At 58.4% G+C, this 20,510-nt stretch overlaps 3 protein-coding genes across 3 annotated transcripts; all 3 read right to left on the minus strand.

Annotated features, from left to right (window-relative positions):
• Positions 1 to 104: 104 nt before the first annotated feature.
• On the minus strand, positions 105 to 6,887 carry LOC136002102 (sperm-associated antigen 4 protein-like). Its single transcript, XM_065656933.1, has 13 exons — positions 6,829 to 6,887; positions 6,614 to 6,693; positions 4,611 to 4,732; positions 4,076 to 4,104; positions 3,759 to 3,871; positions 3,388 to 3,449; positions 3,147 to 3,187; positions 2,774 to 2,870; positions 2,500 to 2,569; positions 1,858 to 1,958; positions 1,068 to 1,235; positions 838 to 927; positions 105 to 284 (listed from the first exon to the last, which is right to left on the minus strand). Exons 1-13 carry the CDS (start codon positions 6,885 to 6,887, stop codon positions 129 to 131), a joined length of 1,188 nt encoding a protein of 395 aa, XP_065513005.1. The 3' UTR covers positions 105 to 128.
• Positions 6,888 to 7,948: 1,061 nt separating this feature from the next.
• On the minus strand, positions 7,949 to 12,350 carry LOC136002103 (sperm-associated antigen 4 protein-like). Its single transcript, XM_065656934.1, has 10 exons — positions 12,160 to 12,350; positions 11,493 to 11,605; positions 11,122 to 11,183; positions 10,881 to 10,921; positions 10,618 to 10,714; positions 10,344 to 10,413; positions 9,702 to 9,802; positions 8,912 to 9,079; positions 8,682 to 8,771; positions 7,949 to 8,128 (listed from the first exon to the last, which is right to left on the minus strand). Exons 1-10 carry the CDS (start codon positions 12,348 to 12,350, stop codon positions 7,973 to 7,975), a joined length of 1,089 nt encoding a protein of 362 aa, XP_065513006.1. The 3' UTR covers positions 7,949 to 7,972.
• A 3,331-nt stretch (positions 12,351 to 15,681) lies between these two features.
• LOC136002104 (sperm-associated antigen 4 protein-like) lies at positions 15,682 to 19,812 on the minus strand. Its single transcript, XM_065656935.1, has 10 exons — positions 19,622 to 19,812; positions 18,955 to 19,067; positions 18,584 to 18,645; positions 18,343 to 18,383; positions 17,970 to 18,066; positions 17,696 to 17,765; positions 17,054 to 17,154; positions 16,645 to 16,812; positions 16,415 to 16,504; positions 15,682 to 15,861 (listed from the first exon to the last, which is right to left on the minus strand). The coding sequence occupies exons 1-10, from the start codon at positions 19,810 to 19,812 to the stop codon at positions 15,706 to 15,708; spliced, it is 1,089 nt and encodes a 362-aa protein (XP_065513007.1). The 3' UTR covers positions 15,682 to 15,705.
• Positions 19,813 to 20,510: the final 698 nt, after the last annotated feature.

Consider the following 20,510-nt stretch of genomic DNA (forward strand, 5'->3'; position numbering starts at 1 on the left):
TGAGGAAGGCCTCAGCCTGCAAAAGGCAGAGCTTGGCAGCTTGGAGAGGGCCTCTGATATGACATTGCTCTGCAGCAGACTAACAGCCACATCCCTCTGGCCTGTTTCTCCATTTAACTCTTTAATAACTATTGAGGTAAGGTCTCCACATGTGTGTGGCGGACGGCATTTGTTTCCACAATCTCCCCATGCACCTGCACTCGATAAATGCAGGTGTATCCTCGTTTTCCCCAGTTGCTCCGTATGCCGAGCTTCAAAAGCTGGAAGGCTCTGGGCTTCCCATTCTGCAAGAAAAGCACGGCAAAACGCAGCGTCACTCCTGGGGTGTAAAGAGGGAGAGCAGGGTTGCGCGCATCTTCTCTGCCGGCCCCTGCCCTGCTCCAGGACCAGCTCCCATCGTGGCTGAGGCGGCAGCTTCTCCCTCCTTCCCTTCTCCCACCCAGGTGGCAAAGGACCCCGTGCCCCTGCAGACCAAACACCCGCCGCAGGGATCATGCAGGGCGGCTGTGGAAAGCAGAGGCTCGCTGGCTGCGGGAAACGGAGTGTGGGGAAAGTCCTGAGCCGGGACGAGGTGCTGGGTGTCCTTCCTGCCACCACCTGCCCATCGGGTGCAGCCAGGTACCCCTGGGGACCCGCGCAGCTCTGGGGGCAAGGGGGCCCTTGTTCTGCATTTGCTGCCCTGCTGGATGACACTCTCCCCCGCAAGCACATTAATGTTTCTCTTGGCCAGTGTCGAGGCCCTGCCCCGGCAAGGACCATCCCCACTCCTTCTGCAAGAGACTTGCTGGTAAACCAGCGTTTGGGCCCTGGCCTCTTGCCCACACACACTCACTGCACCTGCAGAGTGAAGGTCTGGGTCGGTTCTTTCTGCACGTTGTAGGTGAAGGTCCCCAGCAGAGTTTCTTCCTTGCCTTCCTCAGCCAGTCCCTTGGAGATAGTGCAAGAGGAGCAGGTCAGGCTGAAGGCGTCCATGAGGAAAGGTTCGTGCCAGATCTGGGCCCGTGATCCCCGCTCAGCCCCTTCAGCTCCAGCCCAGTCCCAGCCCCCAGTGCCCGGCAGAGACTTACAGAGACAGTGAAATCTCGGGGGGCACTGCTGACGGTGCCCAGCGGAGAGGCTGCCTTTGAGGTGTGTTGTATGGTGACGGTCGTCGGCTGTATTAGCATGGGCAACCGGATTAGCACCTCGCTCTGAGACCCTCGGAAAGGCCAGCAGTATCCCGGGGACGTATCCGGCTGAAAGCAGAGGCCAAGAGCCATGAACGCGAGGCCACGATGGGCCCCGCTGGGCTCCTGTGCAGCCAGAAGCACAGACGGCACTGCGCCTGTGGGCTGGGTTTGTGCTCGAAATGAGTGGTGCGCTGGGAAGTGTGCAGAAGTGCCCGGCTCTCTTCCCGGTGTGGGACAGAGGAAAAAAGCCAGCCAGTGGCAAACGGGGATGGCCTGCACTGGAGTCAGCGTTTCAGAGAAACCCCTCTCTTTGACCCACAGCTCTGCAGCCTCCCCCCACTCTGTGCCATCAGGAGAGGGACAATTAGAGTTGTGGCAGAGAAATGGGATGCCAAAGCAAAAGCTCCTTCAGCCACTAGTGACCAGGGATGATGGGCAGGAAGCTCAGCTCAGCTCAGCTCAGCTCGGCTCGGCTCAGCTCAGCTCAGCTCAGCTCGGCTGAGCCCCCCTTTGAGGACAACTGCCCTGTTTTTGCAAGCCAAGTCCCATGTGACACCTCATGTGTCAGGCATCAGACCAGTGCCGTGGTCTTGTGGAACACCACCGGCCTGAGGGGAGATGCGCCAGGGCTTGTCCCCAACTTGATTAGGGGCAAGAGAAGCAGTACTGACCGTTTCTGCTACTCTACCTGCACAAAGGTATCCAGCTGTGGTGGAGCACACAGGAACCAAAACACACTGCTGAAGCCTGTACAGCTGCTGGATGATCTCTGCAGGTCAATGGCAGCCCCTAAGGGGAGAATGGAGCAGCCTCAGGCTTGGAGGACCTGGGGGCTGCAGGCTATTTCTAAGGCTGCCTGCCAGCCCTGCACAAAGCCTCACACCCTCGCCGGGGATGCAGCAAACAGAAGGGGATCCCCATGCTTGGTGACGACAGCATTTGTCTCCCAGCCACACACAGAGAAGGGCTGCGGGTGCTGGGAGGCTGTGAGCTCCAATGGGAAGGGCAGCAGACCCAAGGCGAGGCCCCGCTGTGTGCACAGCAAAGGATGACCCGGCCACTGATTTTCGTTCCCCAGGAAGGCTCAGCGGATGGGGAGCGGGAGAAACGCTGTCTAGGGCACGGCCGGTGCTCCAGTGAGGGCTCTGACGGCAGGGCTGGTGCGAGCCCAGGGAGCCACTCAGCCGCAGTCGTGCTCTTGGGCCCTGCGGTTTTGTGCCACCTCCCTCTGCTCCAGAGAGCAGAGTCTGCAGCGCAGCCTGCTTTATGGAGCGCTAAGCACGATGAGCCCAGTGCAATGACAGCCCTACCCCTGTCCGTTCGTCTGTACCTGCACTTCTCAGAGACCAGTCAGACAACTGCGTGGTTGCAGACATTGTGTCTCTCATTTGCTGAACTTCCTGGGAAGGAGAGAAAGGAACAGGGGAAGAGACCCCATCAGAGCTGGGCAGGAGAAAGAGCTTTCTAGTGGAGAAGCTCAAGCAGCAGCCCCTGGCAAGGGCTGGATGTGTGGGCTGTGCAGAAAAAGCCCATCAAGTGGCCCAGGAAGGCCCTTGTGCAGGGCACTACTGGACCCAGCCCTCTTTCCCAAAGCGCACGATTACCTCCATCATAGTGCCGATCTCTGCAGCCAGGCGCACCAGCTCATCTCTCAGCTGTTTCACTTCTTGGGATTGTTCCCCCCACGCAGACAGCGTGTTCCTGCAGTCATCGGGAAAGCAGATCTCGTCAGAAAGTGGCTCAGCTCTTCCCAGAGCATCCAAGCTCATGAGGAGCAGAGACAAAGGTGCTCAAGCCCCCTTCATTTTTTTCGCAGGCCTGCAAATGCTTCCCTTGCCCTCCCGGTTTAGCAAAAGGCCCAGGCAGGAGCGAAAGGCATGAGCCCTGAGCGCCGTACAAGTGAGTGCAAATAGCACGGGCTCATCTGCCGTTACCCCACTAAATGTCCTGCCCGTCAGGAAAGGAGAGGGCTCTTACCGCAGGTCAAGCAGGTCAGCTGCAGGCTGCCCTAGCAGCACCTGAAAGGGAAAGGTTCTCCATATGAGTCCCAGAGCTGCTGGAGCTTTCCAGAGCTGGTGGCTCTAGGAAGGCCAGGCACAAGCTGCTGCTGATCCTCTGGGTCACTGCCTAGAACTGGAGGGACTGGGCAATTTACCCGCCCACCATCTAGCAAGGTTCCTCTGTGGGGCTTGCCTGTCCCACAACGACAGTCACCGACCTGCGGCGCATCCTGTGTCCACAGCCTCAACATCAGCAGCAAGCTCCCGCAGCAAACACCAGCTGTAATTCACATCACCAAGAGAGTTATTTCCTCAGGCTGTCCAATGATCTCTGCAGTCCCACAGTCTCCTCCCACATCAGGGTAGCAAGAGGCTGGCTGAGGACACAGGGGAAAGGGCGCCGAGCTTGCAGTTCCAAGCAAGCGGGGACCCTCTCCCTGGTTTCAGGGCACACTTGGCGTCTCAAAGCTGCACCCCATTTTCCCTCCCTTCTCTGCATGTAGTGGGCATCTTGGGAGCTCCCTGAGCTGCAGACACGGGAGGCTGGAAGGGCCCCACCAGCACCTCTCTGTCACACTGCAGCTCACACTCTGCGCCTCTGCGAGTCCGCTGACGGCGGGCGAACGCTCACCTAGAGCACCTAGGATCATCAAGATGAGGATCGTGCAGAGCCTCTTCTTTTTCAAGGTGATGATCTCTTTCCTGAAAAAAAGAGGGAGTCCCGGTGTTAGCAGTGCTCAAGAGCAGTGCCCTGCACATGGGGGATTTTCCCTCACCAGCTGAGGAGCAGCAATGTGGGAGGAGCCAGGGTCTCCTGGTGGGGAGCACTGCCAGCCTCCCCTTGCTGGCCTTGACCCACTGGCACCCGTCGTCTGTGTGTCCGTACCGGACAAGTATTGTACTCACACGGTGGAGACTCCCGGGCTGAGGCGTCTCTGGAGGGAGACCACAGCCATTACCAGACTGAGGACCAAGCCTGGGCAAAGAAACCAGAGAAAACTCTGAGGGCTCTTCTTGAGGACACTGGTTCAGCACAAGCCAGATCCCTGCAGGGAGGTGGGCGCTGGTGCCATGGCCTCGCTCCCTGGGGCAGGGCCAGGGCCAGGGCCAGGGCCAGGGCCGTGGTTATGCCCTATGGAGCGGGGCAGCTGGGCGCCCCCTGGCCCTGGGCGGGTGGAGGGCCGGGCAGGGTCGCCCCGCAGGCAGGGCACTGACGGTGGGCCTGGGGAAGGAGGATGGCGCGAGTCCGGGGTTACTGCACAGTTTCTAGAGTGTCCCACAAAGACGGAGACGTGATGGCCAGCTCTGTCACCGTCACACAGCCGAGGTGGCCCCAGGCCTCCTTTGGGGCAGCAGGACGCTGGCTCTGCAGGGCTGTCAGGCCCAGCCGAGCCAGGCAGGCTTGGTGCAAAGATGGGGTGAAAGGCAGCACTGAACTTGCCTTCATGTTCCGCAGCCCTGTGGCGTGCGGACCCTCGCCATCTGGTGCCCGGGCTGCTCCTGCCTCCTCGCCTCGCCAGGGCAGCCCGTTGTGCTCCCTGAGGAGCCTTTCTCTTCCCCATCCTGGGCAGAAAGGAAAGTCTCCGGCAAGCTTCTGCGCCTGTCCGCTCAGAACTCCTCCTGGAGACAGCTGGCAGAGCGCCTGCCACAGGCACACAGCCACCAGCACACTGCGAGCTCCTCACAGGCCCACAGCTGCTGGCCCACAGTGCCCCACCTCAGAGAGGCTTGGCCCTGCATGGCGTGACGTCATGGCTGCGACGTCACAGACAGAGCTGCAGGGGGTGGGGGAAGGGGGTCAGGGAGAGACCCCGCAGCCCGCGTGGTGCTGTGTTTGGCATTTGTGAGCAGGCAGTGCTGGAAACACCCCAGCGTTCTAGCTGGTGCTGAGCAGCGCTTGCAGAGCACCGAGGCTTCTCCTGTTTCTCTCTGTGTCCCCAAGCGAGTAGGCCGAGGCTGGGTGAGAGGCTGGGAGGGGACACAGCTGGGATGGCCAGCCCAAACTGACCAAAGGGGCACTGCATGCCACGAAACGTCATGCTGCACAATAGAGCCTGGGCCTTTGGTCTTTCCAAAGGAGCCATTGCATGGGGACTGGCTGGGCATCGCTCTGCTGGGGTCGACCCAGCACAGCCAGTTGAGAGAAAGGAGGGGTTTGCTGAGAGCTTCAGAGGCGCCCAGTAGGCCGGGAAGGTTCCTGTGTGGGGGCACAAGGTGCCCCGAGGGCACTGGGCGTCTGGTCGGGCAGCATGGGGCCACAGGCTGTCCTAAGCATGGCCTCTGTGTCAGGGTCCACATTTTAAGTCGTCTCCAAGGTGCTTGCTCCCACCTCCACCGCAAGCGACGGCATCACTCTCCAGGAGCCCGCCAGTGACAGCCGCGGAGCCCGTGAGCCTGCCCGGCCACGAGAACTTTGCCTGGCTACAGGGGGTTGGCTCTGCAGGGATCCTGACCGGCGACAGGCAATGAGAGACTTGCATGGCCAAGGACAAATCGCCTGTCCCCGCCAAAGCATGTGCGCTGCTGCAAATGGAGGAGGGATAAGCTAGAAATGCCTCCTCACTGTTTCTGTGCCCTAGTCAAGACCAGGTACCAATAGGAGCATGGTGAATACGAATCCCCTCAAATTATTACCAAGGAGTTTCCATCCTCTGCAACTGAACTAGCCCAACTGAAAAAGGATTTTAGTCGTTCACCAAAAGATTCTGAGATGGAATAGTTTTGGAGGGTGTCATTGTCTGGGGAGGATCAGATATTATTAAGGGAACAGGAAGCCGAGGGCTACTGGGGGCCAGGAGTGTTCCCTACCACCGGTGACCACTGTGCGCCCTGGTCCCTAACTCAAAGAGCAGCCTCTTGGGCTGGAGGCCTCAACCCTTTCTAAAGGGGGGACTCCCTTGCCATTGTGGGGTCGGGCAACCAGGTAGTGGAAAATGGACAGAAGGCAGCATGTCTGCAAGGGATGTGCGACCGGGAGCTCAAATTTAAACAAGGATCCCCCATGATGACACTCGTTGACTCACAGCAAGTGATACATCTCATACAGGGCCTCCCGGACTCCCTGAAAACTTTTGGCATTCAGCTGCGAGGGAAAATACAAGTGATGTCCCAGAGCAAAAGGGAATAATGCTGCCGCATTAGAAGGAAAAGCGACCCCCAATTGCAGATTCCCTGAAAGGAAAGTTTGGACTTGGGGAGAGGTGGCGCAAGAGTTAATTAATTACGACCGAAAGAATTGTCCGGTGCCCTCTGTTGAAGGTGACTCTAAAGCTATCAGATGAGCAGAGTGGCACCCCCCTTCTGCAAAAACAAAACCCCTAGGGAATAACAATGGTAGGGGACACCCGGCACATGAGGATCCCCGGGCCCCAAGGGAGAAATGTTATGCCCTCTGGAAGAAGGGTGTTTTAAAGGTGATCCCTCGGGAGGTGATTGACGCGTTACCCACTCCCAACCTGGAAAGCCTGGTGGAAGGCTGGGCCAAAATACTGCCGGGGTGGAAAAAAACACAATCCAAGGTGTACCTTAGGAGGGCAAAAGAAAATGGGCGGATAAAAGCTACACCCTTGCGTAATCCCGGCCCCTCCCCAGTGTGGCCAACGCAACCTCCTGATAATAAAAGGTCTACAAAATGGACAGGGGTATTTTAAAACCCATACCTCTCTTTGGCGTGGTGATGGGTTCTATTTGCAGGCCCCGATCGTTGTGTAGACACCATGTTTTCTGAAACTTCATGCTTAGCTGTACATAGACTTTTTACAGTAATGTGCTTTGCACAGTCAGCCTTCTAACAGTGATTTAATTCCGGTGTATAATATCTTGTATAATAGTGGTAGCTATAACCTTCTTAATATTTTTCGGATGCGAATAAGGATATGAATTAGCTTGAGGACCATGCAATTGTCCACCCGAATATGCCTATTGCCATATTAAATGGAAAGGCAAATGAGGAAAGCAATGTGGAAGGAGAGCAGAGGTGCCAAAGCTTTCTCCACAAAGCTGCACCCGCTGAAGTGAGAAGAAGATCACACTGCTTTCCAGGCCTCCCGTACTTAGCAGAGTAGCAGGGCTGGCAGTGCAACTGTTGGCTTTAGCTTTTGAAGTTTTGCATGAGTCTGAGACGAACGTGTGTAGGTCCATAGCCTTGCGTACTTGCTGTTGAAGATGCAGGGCTGAACTGGGCAAATCTCCCCTTGAAAAAGACGGATGTTTGTGTGTTCAGTGTTGAGCTGGGACCTGACTGTGCTTTGGCATTTCAGGCAGGGGGAACGGTGTCTCTCTTAGAGACACGCAGAAGGCAGAAGCGGAGGGTTGTGCCTGGGAGCGCACATGGGCACAGGGAGCTGGGCCAGCGTCCCCTCTCTGCAGCAGTTGGGCCGCTCAGACCTCCTTACACACCCCAGACACTCCTCAGGGGTCCCAGACACGGCTGCACCCCGTGTGGACCCCTACCAGACCCTGTCGCCAGGGCCAAGGTGCCATCTGAATGAAATGGGCCAGTGCTTTGGGGATCATGACCCTCAAATGCTGCCAGGCTCTCCGAGGACTCCTTCTTGGGATGAGATGGGGGGGTGCCCCTCAGGCTGCAGGAATTTGTCAAGGAAAGGCTAGAGGAGCGTCGTCTCCTTTTGCTTAGTTAGGAAACATCCCTGAAGTGGAGAGCAAGTGGAAAGCCTGAGGAAGGCCTCAGCCTGCAAAAGGCAGAGCTTGGCAGCTTGGAGAGGGCCTCTGATATGACATTGCTCTGCAGCAGACTAACAGCCACATCCCTCTGGCCTGTTTCTCCATTTAACTCTTTAATAACTATTGAGGTAAGGTCTCCACATGTGTGTGGCGGACGGCATTTGTTTCCACAATCTCCCCATGCACCTGCACTCGATAAATGCAGGTGTATCCTCGTTTTCCCCAGTTGCTCCGTATGCCGAGCTTCAAAAGCTGGAAGGCTCTGGGCTTCCCATTCTGCAAGAAAAGCACGGCAAAATGCAGCGTCACTCCTGGGGTGTAAAGAGGGAGAGCAGGGTTGCGCGCATCTTCTCTGCCGGCCCCTGCCCTGCTCCAGGACCAGCTCCCATCGTGGCTGAGGCGGCAGCTTCTCCCTCCTTCCCTTCTCCCACCCAGGTGGCAAAGGACCCCGTGCCCCTGCAGACCAAACACCCGCCGCAGGGATCATGCAGGGCGGCTGTGGAAAGCAGAGGCTCGCTGGCTGCGGGAAACGGAGTGTGGGGAAAGTCCTGAGCCGGGACGAGGTGCTGGGTGTCCTTCCTGCCACCACCTGCCCATCGGGTGCAGCCAGGTACCCCTGGGGACCCGCGCAGCTCTGGGGGCAAGGGGGCCCTTGTTCTGCATTTGCTGCCCTGCTGGATGACACTCTCCCCCGCAAGCACATTAATGTTTCTCTTGGCCAGTGTCGAGGCCCTGCCCCGGCAAGGACCATCCCCACTCCTTCTGCAAGAGACTTGCTGGTAAACCAGCGTTTGGGCCCTGGCCTCTTGCCCACACACACTCACTGCACCTGCAGAGTGAAGGTCTGGGTCGGTTCTTTCTGCACATTGTAGGTGAAGGTCCCCAGCAGAGTTTCTTCCTTGCCTTCCTCAGCCAGTCCCTTGGAGATAGTGCAAGAGGAGCAGGTCAGGCTGAAGGCGTCCATGAGGAAAGGTTCGTGCCAGATCTGGGCCCGTGATCCCCGCTCAGCCCCTTCAGCTCCAGCCCAGTCCCAGCCCCCAGTGCCCGGCAGAGACTTACAGAGACAGTGAAATCTCGGGGGGCACTGCTGACGGTGCCCAGCGGAGAGGCTGCCTTTGAGGTGTGTTGTATGGTGACGGTCGTCGGCTGTATTAGCATGGGCAACCGGATTAGCACCTCGCTCTGAGACCCTCGGAAAGGCCAGCAGTATCCCGGGGACGTATCCGGCTGAAAGCAGAGGCCAAGAGCCATGAACGCGAGGCCACGATGGGCCCCGCTGGGCTCCTGTGCAGCCAGAAGCACAGACGGCACTGCGCCTGTGGGCTGGGTTTGTGCTCGAAATGAGTGGTGCGCTGGGAAGTGTGCAGAAGTGCCCGGCTCTCTTCCCGGTGTGGGACAGAGGAAAAAAGCCAGCCAGTGGCAAACGGGGATGGCCTGCACTGGAGTCAGCGTTTCAGAGAAACCCCTCTCTTTGACCCACAGCTCTGCAGCCTCCCCCCACTCTGTGCCATCAGGAGAGGGACAATTAGAGTTGTGGCAGAGAAATGGGATGCCAAAGCAAAAGCTCCTTCAGCCACTAGTGACCAGGGATGATGGGCAGGAAGCTCAGCTCAGCTCAGCTCAGCTCGGCTCAGCTCAGCTCAGCTCAGCTCAGCTCGGCTGAGCCCCCCTTTGAGGACAACTGCCCTGTTTTTGCAAGCCAAGTCCCATGTGACACCTCGTGTGTCAGGCATCAGACCAGTGCCGTGGTCTTGTGGAACACCACCGGCCTGAGGGGAGATGCGCCAGGGCTTGTCCCCAACTTGATTAGGGGCAAGAGAAGCAGTACTGACCGTTTCTGCTACTCTACCTGCACAAAGGTATCCAGCTGTGGTGGAGCACACAGGAACCAAAACACACTGCTGAAGCCTGTACAGCTGCTGGACGATCTCTGCAGGTCAATGGCAGCCCCTAAGGGGAGAATGGAGCAGCCTCAGGCTTGGAGGACCTGGGGGCTGCAGGCTATTTCTAAGGCTGCCTGCCAGCCCTGCACAAAGCCTCACACCCTCGCCGGGGATGCAGCAAACCGAAGGGGATCCCCATGCTTGGTGACGACAGCATTTGTCTCCCAGCCACACACAGAGAAGGGCTGCGGGTGCTGGAAGGCTGTGAGCTCCAATGGGAAGGGCAGCAGACCCAAGGCAAGGCCCCGCTGTGTGCACAGCAAAGGATGACCCAGCCACTGATTTTCGTTCCCCAGGAAGGCTCAGCGGATGGGGAGAGGGAGAAACGCTGTCTAGGGCACGGCCAGTGCTCCAGTGAGGGCTCTGACGGCAGGGCTGGTGCGAGCCCAAGGAGCCACTCAGCCGCAGTCGTGCTCTTGGGCCCTGCGGTTTTGTGCCACCTCCCTCTGCCCCAGAGAGCAGAGTCTGCAGCACAGCCTGCTTTATGGAGCGCTAAGCACGATGAGCCCAGTGCGATGATAGCCCTACCCCTGTCCGTTCGTCTGTACCTGCACTTCTCAGAGACCAGTCAGACAACTGCGTGGTTGCAGACATTGTGTCTCTCATTTGCTGAACTTCCTGGGAAGGAGAGAAAGGAACAGGGGAAGCGACCCCATCAGAGCTGGGCAGGAGAAAGAGCTTTATAGTGGAGAAGCTCAAGCAGCAGCCCCTGGCAAGGGCTGGATGTGTGGGCTGTGCAGAAAAAGCCCATCAAGTGGCCCAGGAAGGCCCTTGTGCAGGGCACTACTGGACCCAGCCCTCTTTCCCAAAGCACACGATTACCTCCATCATAGTGCCGATCTCTGCAGCCAGGCGCACCAGCTCATCTCTCAGCTGTTTCACCTCTTGGGATTGTTCCCCCCACGCAGACAGCGTGTTCCTGCAGTCATCGGGAAAGCAGATCTTGTCAGAAAGTGGCTCAGCTCTTCCCAGAGCATCCAAGCTCATGAGGAGCAGAGACAAAGGTGCTCAAGCCCCCTTCATTTTTTTCGCAGGCCTGCAAATGCTTCCCATGCAAATGCGTCAGGAGAGGAGAGGGCTCTTACCGCAGGTCAAGCAGGTCAGCTGCAGGCTGCCCTAGCAGCACCTGAAAGGGAAAGGTTCTCCATATGAGTCCCAGAGCTGCTGGAGCTTTCCAGAGCTGGTGCCTCTAGGAAGGCCAGGCACAAGCTGCTGCTGATCCTCTGGGTCACTGCCTAGAACTGGAGGGACTGGGCAATTTACCCGCCCACCATCTAGCAAGGTTCCTCTGTGGGGCTTGCCTGTCCCACAACGACAGTCACCGACCTGCGGCGCATCCTGTGTCCACAGCCTCAACGTCAGCAGCAAGCTCCCGCAGCAAACACCAGCTGTAATTCACATCACCAAGAGAGTTATTTCCTCAGGCTGTCCAATGATCCCTGCAGTCCCACAGTCTCCTCCCACATCAGGGTAGCAAGAGGCTGGCTGAGGACACAGGGGAAAGGGCGCCGAGCTTGCAGTTCCAAGCAAGCGGGGACCCTCTCCCTGGTTTCAGGGCACACTTGGCGTCTCAAAGCTGCACCCCATTTTCCCTCCCTTCTCTGCATGTAGTGGGCATCTTGGGAGCTCCCTGAGCTGCAGACACGGGAGGCTGGAAGGGCCCCACCAGCACCTCTCTGTCACACTGCAGCTCACACTCTGCGCCTCTGCGAGTCCGCTGACGGCGGGCGAACGCTCACCTAGAGCACCTAGGATCATCAAGATGAGGATCGTGCAGAGCCTCTTCTTTTTCAAGGTGATGATCTCTTTCCTGAAAAAAAGAGGGAGTCCCGGTGTTAGCAGTGCTCAAGAGCAGTGCCCTGCACATGGGGGATTTTCCCTCACCAGCTGAGGAGCAGCAATGTGGGAGGAGCCAGGGTCTCCTGGTGGGGAGCACTGCCAGCCTCCCCTTGCTGGCCTTGACCCACTGGCACCCGTCGTCTGTGTGTCCGTACCGGACAAGTATTGTACTCACACGGTGGAGACTCCCGGGCTGAGGCGTCTCTGGAGGGAGACCACAGCCATTACCAGACTGAGGACCAAGCCTGGGCAAAGAAACCAGAGAAAACTCTGAGGGCTCTTCTTGAGGACACTGGTTCAGCACAAGCCAGATCCCTGCAGGGAGGTGGGCGCTGGTGCCATGGCCTCGCTCCCTGGGCCAGGGCCAGGGCCAGGGCCAGGGCCAGGGCCGTGGTTATGCCCTATGGAGCGGGGCAGCTGGGCGCCCCCTGGCCCTGGGCGGGTGGAGGGCCGGGCAGGGTCGCCCCGCAGGCAGGGCACTGACGGTGGGCCTGGGGAAGGAGGATGGCGCGAGTCCGGGGTTACTGCACAGTTTCTAGAGTGTCCCACAAAGACGGAGACGTGATGGCCAGCTCTGTCACCGTCACACAGCCGAGGTGGCCCCAGGCCTCCTTTGGGGCAGCAGGACGCTGGCTCTGCAGGGCTGTCAGGCCCAGCCGAGCCAGGCAGGCTTGGTGCAAAGATGGGGTGAAAGGCAGCACTGAACTTGCCTTCATGTTCCGCAGCCCTGTGGCGTGCGGACCCTCGCCATCTGGTGCCCGGGCTGCTCCTGCCTCCTCGCCTCGCCAGGGCAGCCCGTTGTGCTCCCTGAGGAGCCTTTCTCTTCCCCATCCTGGGCAGAAAGGAAAGTCTCCGGCAAGCTTCTGCGCCTGTCCGCTCAGAACTCCTCCTGGAGACAGCTGGCAGAACGCCTGCCACAGGCACACAGCCACCAGCACACTGCGAGCTCCTCACAGGCCCACAGCTGCTGGCCCACAGTGCCCCACCTCAGAGAGGCTTGGCCCTGCATGGCGTGACGTCATGGCTGCGACGTCACAGACAGAGCTGCAGGGGGTGGGGGAAGGGGGTCAGGGAGAGACCCTGCAGCCCGCGTGGTGCTGTGTTTGGCATTTGTGAGCAGGCAGTGCTGGAAACACCCCAGCGTTCTAGCTGGTGCTGAGCAGCGCTTGCAGAGCACCGAGGCTTCTCCTGTTTCTCTCTGTGTCCCCAAGCGAGTAGGCCGAGGCTGGGTGAGAGGCTGGGAGGGGACACAGCTGGGATGGCCAGCCCAAACTGACCAAAGGGGCACTGCATGCCACGAAACGTCATGCTGCACAATAGAGCCTGGGCCTTTGGTCTTTCCAAAGGAGCCATTGCATGGGGACTGGCTGGGCATCGCTCTGCTGGGGTCGACCCAGCACAGCCAGTTGAGAGAAAGGAGGGGTTTGCTGAGAGCTTCAGAGGCGCCCAGTAGGCCGGGAAGGTTCCTGTGTGGGGGCACAAGGTGCCCCGAGGGCACTGGGCGTCTGGTCGGGCAGCATGGGGCCACAGGCTGTCCTAAGCATGGCCTCTGTGTCAGGGTCCACATTTTAAGTCGTCTCCAAGGTGCTTGCTCCCACCTCCACCGCAAGCGACGGCATCACTCTCCAGGAGCCCGCCAGTGACAGCCGCGGAGCCCGTGAGCCTGCCCGGCCACGAGAACTTTGCCTGGCTACAGGGGGCTGGCTCTGCAGGGATCCTGACCGGCGACAGGCAATGAGAGACTTGCATGGCCAAGGACAAATCGCCTGTCCCCGCCAAAGCATGTGCGGTGCTGCAAATGGAGGAGGGATAAGTTAGAAATGCCTCCTCACTGTTTCTGTGCCCTAGTCAAGACCAGGTACCAATAGGAGCATGGTGAATATGAATCCCCTCAAATTCTTACCAAGGAGTTTCCATCCTCTGCAACTGAACTAGCCCAACTGAAAAAGGATTTTAGTCGTTCACCAAAAGATTCTGAGATGGAATAGTTTTGGAGGGTGTCATTGTCTGGGGAGGATCAGATATTATTAAGGGAACAGGAAGCCGAGGGCTACTGGGGGCCAGGAGTGTTCCCTACCACCGGTGACCACTGTGCGCCCTGGTCCCTAACTCAAAGAGCAGCCTCTTGGGCTGGAGGCCTCAACCCTTTCTAAAGGGGGGACCCCCTTGCCATTGTGGGGTCGGGCAACCAGGTAGTGGAAAATGGACAGAAGGCAGCATGTCTGCAAGGGATGTGCGACCGGGAGCTCAAATTTAAACAAGGATCCCCCATGATGACACCCGTTGACTCACAGCAAGTGATACCTCTCATACAGGGCCTCCGGGACTCCCTGAAAACTTTTGGCATTCAGCTGCGAGGGAAAATACAAGTGATGTCCCAGAGCAAAAGGGAATAATGCTGCCGCATTAGAAGGAAAAGCGACCCCCAATTGCAGATTCCCTGAAAGGGAAGTTTGGACTTGGGGAGAGGTGGCGCAAGAGTTAATTAATTACGACCGAAAGAATTGTCCGGTGCCCTCTGTGGAAGGTGACTCTAAAGCTATCAGATGAGCAGAGTGGCACCCCCCTTCTGCAAAAACAAAACCCCTAGGGAATAACAACGGTAGGGGACACCCGGCACATGAGGATCCCCGGGCCCCAAGGGAGAAATGTTATGCCCTCTGGAAGAAGGGTGTTTTAAAGGTGATCCCTCGGGAGGTGATTGACGCGTTACCCACTCCCAACCTGGAAAGCCTGGTGGAAGGCTGGGCCAAAATACTGCCGGGGTGGAAAAAAACACAATCCAAGGTGTACCTTAGGAGGGCAAAAGAAAATGGGCGGATAAAAGCTACACCCTTGCGTAATCCCGGCCCCTCCCCAGTGTGGCCAACGCAACCTCCTGATAATAAAAGGTCTACAAAATGGACAGGGGTATTTTAAAACCCATACATCTCTTTGGCGTGGTGATGGGTTCTATTTGCAGGCCCCGATCGTTGTGTAGACACCATGTTTTCTGAAACTTCATGCTTAGCTGTACATAGACTTTTTACAGTAATGTGCTTTGCACAGTCAGCCTTCTAACAGTGATTTAATTACGGTGTATAATATCTTGTATAATAGTGGTAGCTATAACCTTCTTAATATTTTTCGGATGCGAATAAGGATATGAATTAGCTTGAGAACCATGCAATTGTCCACCCGAATATGCCTATTGCCATATTAAATTGAAAGGCAAATGAGGAAAGCAATGTGGAAGGAGAGCAGAGGTGCCAAAGCTTTCTCCACAAAGCTGCACCCGCTGAAGTGAGAAGAAGATCACACTGCTTTCCAGGCCTCCCGTACTTAGCAGAGTAGCAGGGCTGGCAGTGCAACTGTTGGCTTTAGCTTTTGAAGTTTACATGAGTCTGAGACGAATGTGTGTAGGTCCATAGCCTTGCGTACTTGCTGTTGAAGATGCAGGGCTGAACTGGGCAAATCTCCCCTTGAAAAAGACGGATGTTTGTGTGTTCAGTGTTGAGCTGGGACCTGACTGTGTTTTGGCATTTCAGGCAGGGGGAACGGTGTCTCTCTTAGAGACACGCAGAAGGCAGAAGCGGAGGGTTGTGCCTGGGAGCGCACATGGGCACAGGGAGCTGGGCCAGCGTCCCCTCTCTGCAGCAGTTGGGCCGCTCAGACCTCCTTACACACCCCAGACACTCCTCAGGGGTCCCAGACACGGCTGCACCCTGTGTGGACCCCTACCAGACCCTGTCCCCAGGACCAAGGTGCCATCTGAATGAAATGGGCCAGTGCTTTGGGGATCATGACCCTCAAATGCTGCCAGGCTCTCCGATGACTCCTTCTTGGGATGAGATGGGGGGGTGCCCCTCAGGCTGCAGGAATTTGTCAAGGAAAGGCTAGAGGAGCGTCGTCTCCTTTTGCTTAGTTAGGAAACATCCCTGAAGTGGAGAGCAAGTGGAAAGCCTGAGGAAGGCCTCAGCCTGCAAAAGGCAGAGCTTGGCAGCTTGGAGAGGGCCTCTGATATGACATTGCTCTGCAGCAGACTAACAGCCACATCCCTCTGGCCTGTTTCTCCATTTAACTCTTTAATAACTATTGAGGTAAGGTCTCCACATGTGTGTGGCGGACGGCATTTGTTTCCACAATCTCCCCATGCACCTGCACTCGATAAATGCAGGTGTATCCTCGTTTTCCCCAGTTGCTCCGTATGCCGAGCTTCAAAAGCTGGAAGGCTCTGGGCTTCCCATTCTGCAAGAAAAGCACGGCAAAATGCAGCGTCACTCCTGGGGTGTAAAGAGGGAGAGCAGGGTTGCGCGCATCTTCTCTGCCGGCCCCTGCCCTGCTCCAGGACCAGCTCCCATCGTGGCTGAGGCGGCAGCTTCTCCCTCCTTCCCTTCTCCCACCCAGGTGGCAAAGGACCCCGTGCCCCTGCAGACCAAACACCCGCCGCAGGGATCATGCAGGGCGGCTGTGGAAAGCAGAGGCTCGCTGGCTACAGGAAACGGAGTGTGGGGAAAGTCCTGAGCCGGGACGAGGTGCTGGGTGTCCTTCCTGCCACCACCTGCCCATCGGGTGCAGCCAGGTACCCCTGGGGACCCGCGCAGCTCTGGGGGCAAGGGGGCCCTTGTTCTGCATTTGCTGCCCTGCTGGATGACACTCTCCCCCGCAAGCACATTAATGTTTCTCTTGGCCAGTGTCGAGCCCCTGCCCCGGCAAGGGCCATCCGCACTCCTTCTGCAAGAGACTTGCTGGTAAACCAGCGTTTGGGCCCTGGCCTCTTGCCCACACACACTCACTGCACCTGCAGAGTGAAGGTCTGGGTCGGTTCTTTCTGCACGTTGTAGGTGAAGGTCCCCAGCAGAGTTTCTTCCTTGCCTTCCTCAGCCAGTCCCTTGGAGATAGTGCAAGAGGAGCAGGTCAGGCTGAAGTCGTCCATGAGGAAAGGTTCGTGCCAGATCTGGGCCCGTGATCCCCGCTCAGCCCCTTCAGCTCCAGCCCAGTCCCAGCCCCCAGTGCCCGGCAGAGACTTACAGAGACAGTGAAATCTCGGGGGGCACTGCTGACGGTGCCCAGCGGAGAGGCTGCCTTTGAGGTGTGTTGTATGGTGACGGTCGTCGGCTGTATTAGCATGGGCAACCGGATTAGCACCTCGTTCTGAGACCCTCGGAAAGGCCAGCAGTATCCCGGGGACGTATCCGGCTGAAAGCAGAGGCCAAGAGCCATGAACGTGAGGCCACGATGGGCCCCGCTGGGCTGCTGTGCAGCCAGAAGCACAGACGGCACTGCGCCTGTGGGCTGGGTTTGTGCTCGAAATGAGCGGTGCGCTGGGAAGTGTGCAGAAGTGCCCGGCTCTCTTCCCGGTGTGGGACAGAGGAAAAAAGCCAGCCAGTGACTTTATTAGGGGCAAGAGAAGCAGTACTGACCGTTTCTGCTACTCTACCTGCACAAAGGTATCCAGCTGTGGTGGAGCACACAGGAACCAAAACACACTGCTGAAGCCTGTACAGCTGCTGGACGATCTCTGCAGGTCAATGGCAGCCCCTAAGGGGAGAACGGAGCAGCCTCAGGCTTGGAGGACCTGGGGGCTGCAGGCTATTTCTAAGGCTGCCTGCCAGCCCTGCACAAAGCCTCACACCCTCGCCGGGGATGCAGCAAACAGAAGGGGATCCCCATGCTTGGTGACGACAGCATTTGTCTCCCAGCCACACACAGAGAAGGGCTGCGGGTGCTGGAAGGCTGTGAGCTCCAATGGGAAGGGCAGCAGACCCAAGGCAAGGCCCCGCTGTGTGCACAGCAAAGGATGACCCGGCCACTGATTTTCGTTCCCCAGGAAGGCTCAGCGGATGGGGAGAGGGAGAAACGCTGTCTAGGGCACGGCCGGTGCTCCAGTGAGGGCTCTGACGGCAGGGCTGGTGCGAGCCCAAGGAGCCACTCAGCCGCAGTCGTGCTCTTGGGCCCTGTGGTTTTGTGCCACCTCCCTCTGCCCCAGAGAGCAGAGTCTGCAGCACAGCCTGCTTTATGGAGCGCTAAGCACGATGAGCCCAGTGCGATGACAGCCCTACCCCTGTCCGTTCGTCTGTACCTGCACTTCTCAGAGACCAGTCAGACAACTGCGTGGTTGCAGACATTGTGTCTCTCATTTGCTGAACTTCCTGGGAAGGAGAGAAAGGAACAGGGGAAGCGACCCCATCAGAGCTGGGCAGGAGAAAGAGCTTTATAGTGGAGAAGCTCAAGCAGCAGCCCCTGGCAAGGGCTGGATGTGTGGGCTGTGCAGAAAAAGCCCATCAAGTGGCCCAGGAAGGCCCTTGTGCAGGGCACTACTGGACCCAGCCCTCTTTCCCAAAGCGCACGATTACCTCCATCATAGTGCCGATCTCTGCAGCCAGGCGCACCAGCTCATCTCTCAGCTGTTTCACTTCTTGGGATTGTTCCCCCCACGCAGACAGCGTGTTCCTGCAGTCATCGGGAAAGCAGATCTTGTCAGAAAGTGGCTCAGCTCCTCCCAGAGCATCCAAGCTCATGAGGAGCAGAGACAAAGGTGCTCAAGCCCCCTTCATTTTTTTCGCAGGCCTGCAAATGCTTCCCTTGCCCTCCCGGTTTAGCAAAAGGCCCAGGCAGGAGCGAAAGGCACGAGCCCTGAGCGCCGTACAAGTGAGTGCAAATAGCACGGGCTCATCTGCCGTTACCCCACTAAATGTCCTGCCCGTCAGGAAAGGAGAGGGCTCTTACCGCAGGTCAAGCAGGTCAGCTGCAGGCTGCCCCAGCAGCACCTGGAAGGGAAAGGTTCTCCATATGAGTCCCAGAGCTGCTGGAGCTTTCCAGAGCTGGTGGCTCTAGGAAGGCCAGGCACAAGCTGCTGCTGATCCTCTGGGTCACTGCCTAGAACTGGAGGGACTGGACAATTTACCCGCCCACCATCTAGCCGGGTTCCTCTGTGGGGCTTGCCTGTCCCACAACGACAGTCACTGACCTGCGGCGCATCCTGTGTCCACAGCCTCAACATCAGCAGCAAGCTCCCGCAGCAAACACCAGCTGTAATTCACATCACCAAGAGAGTTATTTCCTCAGGCTGTCCAATGATCCCTGCAGTCCCACAGTCTCCTCCCACATCAGGGTAGCAAGAGGCTGGCTGAGGACACAGGGGAAAGGGCGCCGAGCTTGCAGTTCCAAGCAAGCGGGGACCCTCTCCCTGGTTTCAGGGCACACTTGGCGTCTCAAAGCTGCACCCCATTTTCCCTCCCTTCTCTGCATGTAGTGGGCATCTTGGGAGCTCCCTGAGCTGCAGACACGGGAGGCTGGAAGGGCCCCACCAGCACCTCTCTGTCACACTGCAGCTCACACTCTGCGCCTCTGCGAGTCCGCTGACGGCGGGCGAACGCTCACCTAGAGCACCTAGGATCATCAAGATGAGGATCGTGCAGAGCCTCTTCTTTTTCAAGGTGATGATCTCTTTCCTGAAAAAAAGAGGGAGTCCCGGTGTTAGCAGTGCTCAAGAGCAGTGCCCTGCACATGGGGGATTTTCCCTCACCAGCTGAGGAGCAGCAATGTGGGAGGAGCCAGGGTCTCCTGGTGGGGAGCACTGCCAGCCTCCCCTTGCTGGCCTTGACCCACTGGCACCCGTCGTCTGTGTGTCCGTACCGGACAAGTATTGTACTCACACGGTGGAGACTCCCGGGCTGAGGTGTCTCTGGAGGGAGACCACAGCCATTACCAGACTGAGGAACAAGCCTGGGCAAAGAAACCAGAGAAAACTCTGAGGGCTCTTCTTGAGGACACTGGTTCAGCACAAGCCAGATCCCTGCAGGGAGGTGGGCGCTGGTGCCATGGCCTCGCTCCCTGGGGCAGGGCCAGGGCCAGGGCCAGGGCCAGGGCCGTGGTTATGCCCTATGGAGCGGGGCAGCTGGGCGCCCCCTGGCCCTGGGCGGGTGGAGGGCCGGGCAGGGTCGCCCCGCAGGCAGGGCACTGACGGTGGGCCTGGGGAAGGAGGATGGCGCGAGTCCGGGGTTACTGCACAGTTTCTAGAGTGTCCCACAAAGACGGAGACGTGATGGCCAGCTCTGTCACCGTCACACAGCCGAGGTGGCCCCAGGCCTCCTTTGGGGCAGCAGGACGCTGGCTCTGCAGGGCTGTCAGGCCCGGCCGAGCCAGGCAGGCTTGGTGCAAAGATGGGGTGAAAGGCAGCACTGAACTTGCCTTCATGTTCCGCAGCCCTGTGGCGTGCGGACCCTCGCCATCTGGTGCCCGGGCTGCTCCTGCCTCCTCGCCTCGCCAGGGCAGCCCGTTGTGCTCCCTGAGGAGCCTTTCTCTTCCCCATCCTGGGCAGGAAGGAAACTCTCCGGCAAGCTTCTGCGCCTGTCCGCTCAGAACTCCTCCTGGAGACAGCTGGCAGAACGCCTGCCACAGGCACACAGCCACCAGCACACTGCGAGCTCCTCACAGGCCCACAGCTGCTGGCCCACAGTGCCCCACCTCAGAGAGGCTTGGCCCTGCATGGCGTGACGTCATGGCTGCGACGTCACAGACAGAGCTGCAGGGGGTGGGGGAAGGGGGTCAGGGAGAGACCCTGCAGCCCGCGTGGTGCTGTGTTTGGCATTTGTGAGCAGGCAGTGCTGGAAACACCCCAGCGTTCTAGCTGGTGCTGAGCAGCGCTTGCAGAGCACCGAGGCTTCTCCTGTTTCTCTCTGTGTCCCCAAGCGAGTAGGCCGAGGCTGGGTGAGAGGCTGGGAGGGGACACAGCTGGGATGGCCAGCCCAAACTGACCAAAGGGGCACTGCATGCCACGAAACGTCATGCTGCACAATAGAGCCTGGGCCTTTGGTCTTTCCAAAGGAGCCATTGCATGGGGACTGGCTGGGCATCGCTCTGCTGGGGTCGACCCAGCACAGCCAGTTGAGAGA

Source organism: Caloenas nicobarica, chromosome Z (assembly GCF_036013445.1).
Source record: "Caloenas nicobarica isolate bCalNic1 chromosome Z, bCalNic1.hap1, whole genome shotgun sequence".
Lineage (NCBI taxonomy): Eukaryota > Metazoa > Chordata > Aves > Columbiformes > Columbidae > Caloenas > Caloenas nicobarica.

Bases quoted from the DNA above. Each gene is read 5' to 3' on its own strand.
- LOC136002103 (XM_065656934.1), bottom strand. From the start codon at position 12,350: ATGAAGGCAAGTTCAGTGCTGCCTTTCACCCCATCTTTGCACCAAGCC. The intron at 11,606-12,159 runs GTAACCCCGGAC...TCTTTTTTTCAG, and splicing joins GACACTCTAGAAACTGTGCA to GAAAGAGATCATCACCTTGA. The intron at 9,803-10,343 runs GTACAGACGAAC...TTCTCCCCTTAG, and splicing joins CTGGTCTCTGAGAAGTGCAG to GGGCTGCCATTGACCTGCAG.
- LOC136002102 (XM_065656933.1), bottom strand. From the start codon at position 6,887: ATGGTGTCTACACAACGATCGGGGCCTGCAAATAGAACCCATCACCAC. The intron at 4,733-6,613 runs GTAACGCGTCAA...CTTTCTGCCCAG, and splicing joins GCTTTCCAGGTTGGGAGTGG to GATGGGGAAGAGAAAGGCTC. The intron at 4,105-4,610 runs GCAAGTTCAGTG...GTCTCCCTCCAG, and splicing joins CAGGGCTGCGGAACATGAAG to AGACGCCTCAGCCCGGGAGT.
- LOC136002104 (XM_065656935.1), bottom strand. From the start codon at position 19,812: ATGAAGGCAAGTTCAGTGCTGCCTTTCACCCCATCTTTGCACCAAGCC. The intron at 18,646-18,954 runs GTGTGAGCTGCA...TGTGAATTACAG, and splicing joins CGGACTCGCAGAGGCGCAGA to CTGGTGTTTGCTGCGGGAGC. The intron at 17,766-17,969 runs GTAATCGTGCGC...TCTCCTTCCCAG, and splicing joins AGATCGGCACTATGATGGAG to GAAGTTCAGCAAATGAGAGA.